The sequence below is a fragment of the Rhincodon typus genome, unplaced genomic scaffold (genome assembly GCF_021869965.1).
Source record: "Rhincodon typus isolate 14 unplaced genomic scaffold, sRhiTyp1.1 hic_rhity00004408, whole genome shotgun sequence".
In the NCBI taxonomy this organism is placed as follows: Eukaryota; Metazoa; Chordata; class Chondrichthyes; order Orectolobiformes; family Rhincodontidae; genus Rhincodon; species Rhincodon typus.
Genome location: NW_025970046.1, coordinates 1 through 1,378, shown reverse-complemented (window position 1 = coordinate 1,378; position 1,378 = coordinate 1). Strand labels below are relative to the sequence as shown.

Here is a 1,378-nt window from a genome sequence, read left to right as displayed (position 1 = left end):
CTTCGAGATGCACAACAGCGCAGAATCGCCAAGCAGAAACTGATAGCCAAGTTCCGCAGCCATGAAGATGGCATCAACTGTGATCTTGGATTCACGTTGCACTAAATGTGACTCCACCGTACCGTTCTGTCAAATTTTCCTTTCTGTCCTGTTTTGACACCATCACCTTGATGGATTGTTATAATCTCTCTACCTTAATTAGTTTGTACAGTTTTGGATTACTAGTTACTTTGGTTAGACCTGTGGTATGTGACTCTTATACTTATCATGTTATTCCAGTCATTTAGTTTGTCTCCAGCACCACCTTATTTTTAATTTTTTGTAATTATCTGTCTGACTCAATTAATCAGATTATAGGCCATCCCTTCACTTCTTATTCAGCTGTTTACACATACTGTGTGACACTCTTGATCACCTGCAGAGATCTATCATTTGGCCTGTTGACACTCCACTCACACCATTTGTATGATCTTTTGATCTCTCTGCCCATAATTTCTGTGTTCTGTGAGCTTCTCTCTCACTTCACCTGACGAAGGGGCAATGCTCTGAAAGCTTGTGATTTCAAATAAACCTGTTGGACTATAACCTGGTGTCATGTGATTTTTGACCTTGTCCATCCCAGTCCAACACCGGCACCTCCACTTCATTTGTTTTTTTCCCTCTGGGCTCACACCCTGTCACCACCACCAACCCCTCCACAGCCATCACCCACACACCACCAAACCACCTCCCTCCCCCAGGATCGCAGAGAAGACTAAGCTGATCAGTGATGTTCCTGCTTTTCAGGTACTGGGAGCTGACAAAACTCTGTGATCCCTCAGCAGCCCCTCCAGAGTGCACTCCGAACATTGATGGACCTAATGCTAAGTCTGTGCAGCGCCAACAGTCCCTGCATTCCTTCCACACCCTTTTCTGCAGACGCTGCTTCAAGTATGACTGCTTCCTGCACCGTGAGTACTGCCCAGTTGTTGTGGGGCAATGAAATCCTGTGTGTTTGTCAGGCCTGGGCTGTCCTTGCTCCTCTGATCTGTGTGTCTCATTGGAGAGAGTTCCCATGTCGAAGCCAGTCAGTGATAGCAGTGATACTGGGGCTGAAGGGCAGCATGGGAGAGGTGGAATAAGCATTGCATTAAACTGGTAACAGCTCAAACACTGTCAGGGAAGTACTGAAGATGAAGGCATCTTGCAGCAGCTAAACTATCTCACATTTACTTTCATATCTTTTCCCCAGCCTCCAAGATTCTCACCCATCATACCTCTGGCCAAGGCACAAACTCCCAGTGGGCTAGTCACAGCCAATTGGGACCCATTTACACTGTAAAGATCCCCTATGAGTGTGTAACTGTGTCTGTATTGCCCTGGTGTGAGTGTGTAACTG

General features: G+C 46.3%; 1 protein-coding gene across 4 annotated transcripts in view; it reads left to right on the top strand.

Moving 5' to 3' along the window:
* Positions 1 to 1,372, top strand: part of LOC125481943 (histone-lysine N-methyltransferase EZH2-like) — a 13,066-nt gene extending 11,694 nt beyond the window's left edge. For all 4 annotated transcript variants that reach the window (XM_048593889.1, XM_048593887.1, XM_048593890.1 and 1 more), the window contains one exon: positions 787 to 1,372. In XM_048593889.1, the coding sequence (XP_048449846.1) occupies positions 787 to 982 (196 nt within the window). In that variant the 3' untranslated portion in view covers positions 983 to 1,372. The remainder of the gene's footprint in view (positions 1 to 786) is intronic.
* The last annotated feature ends 6 nt before the right edge of the window (positions 1,373 to 1,378 follow it).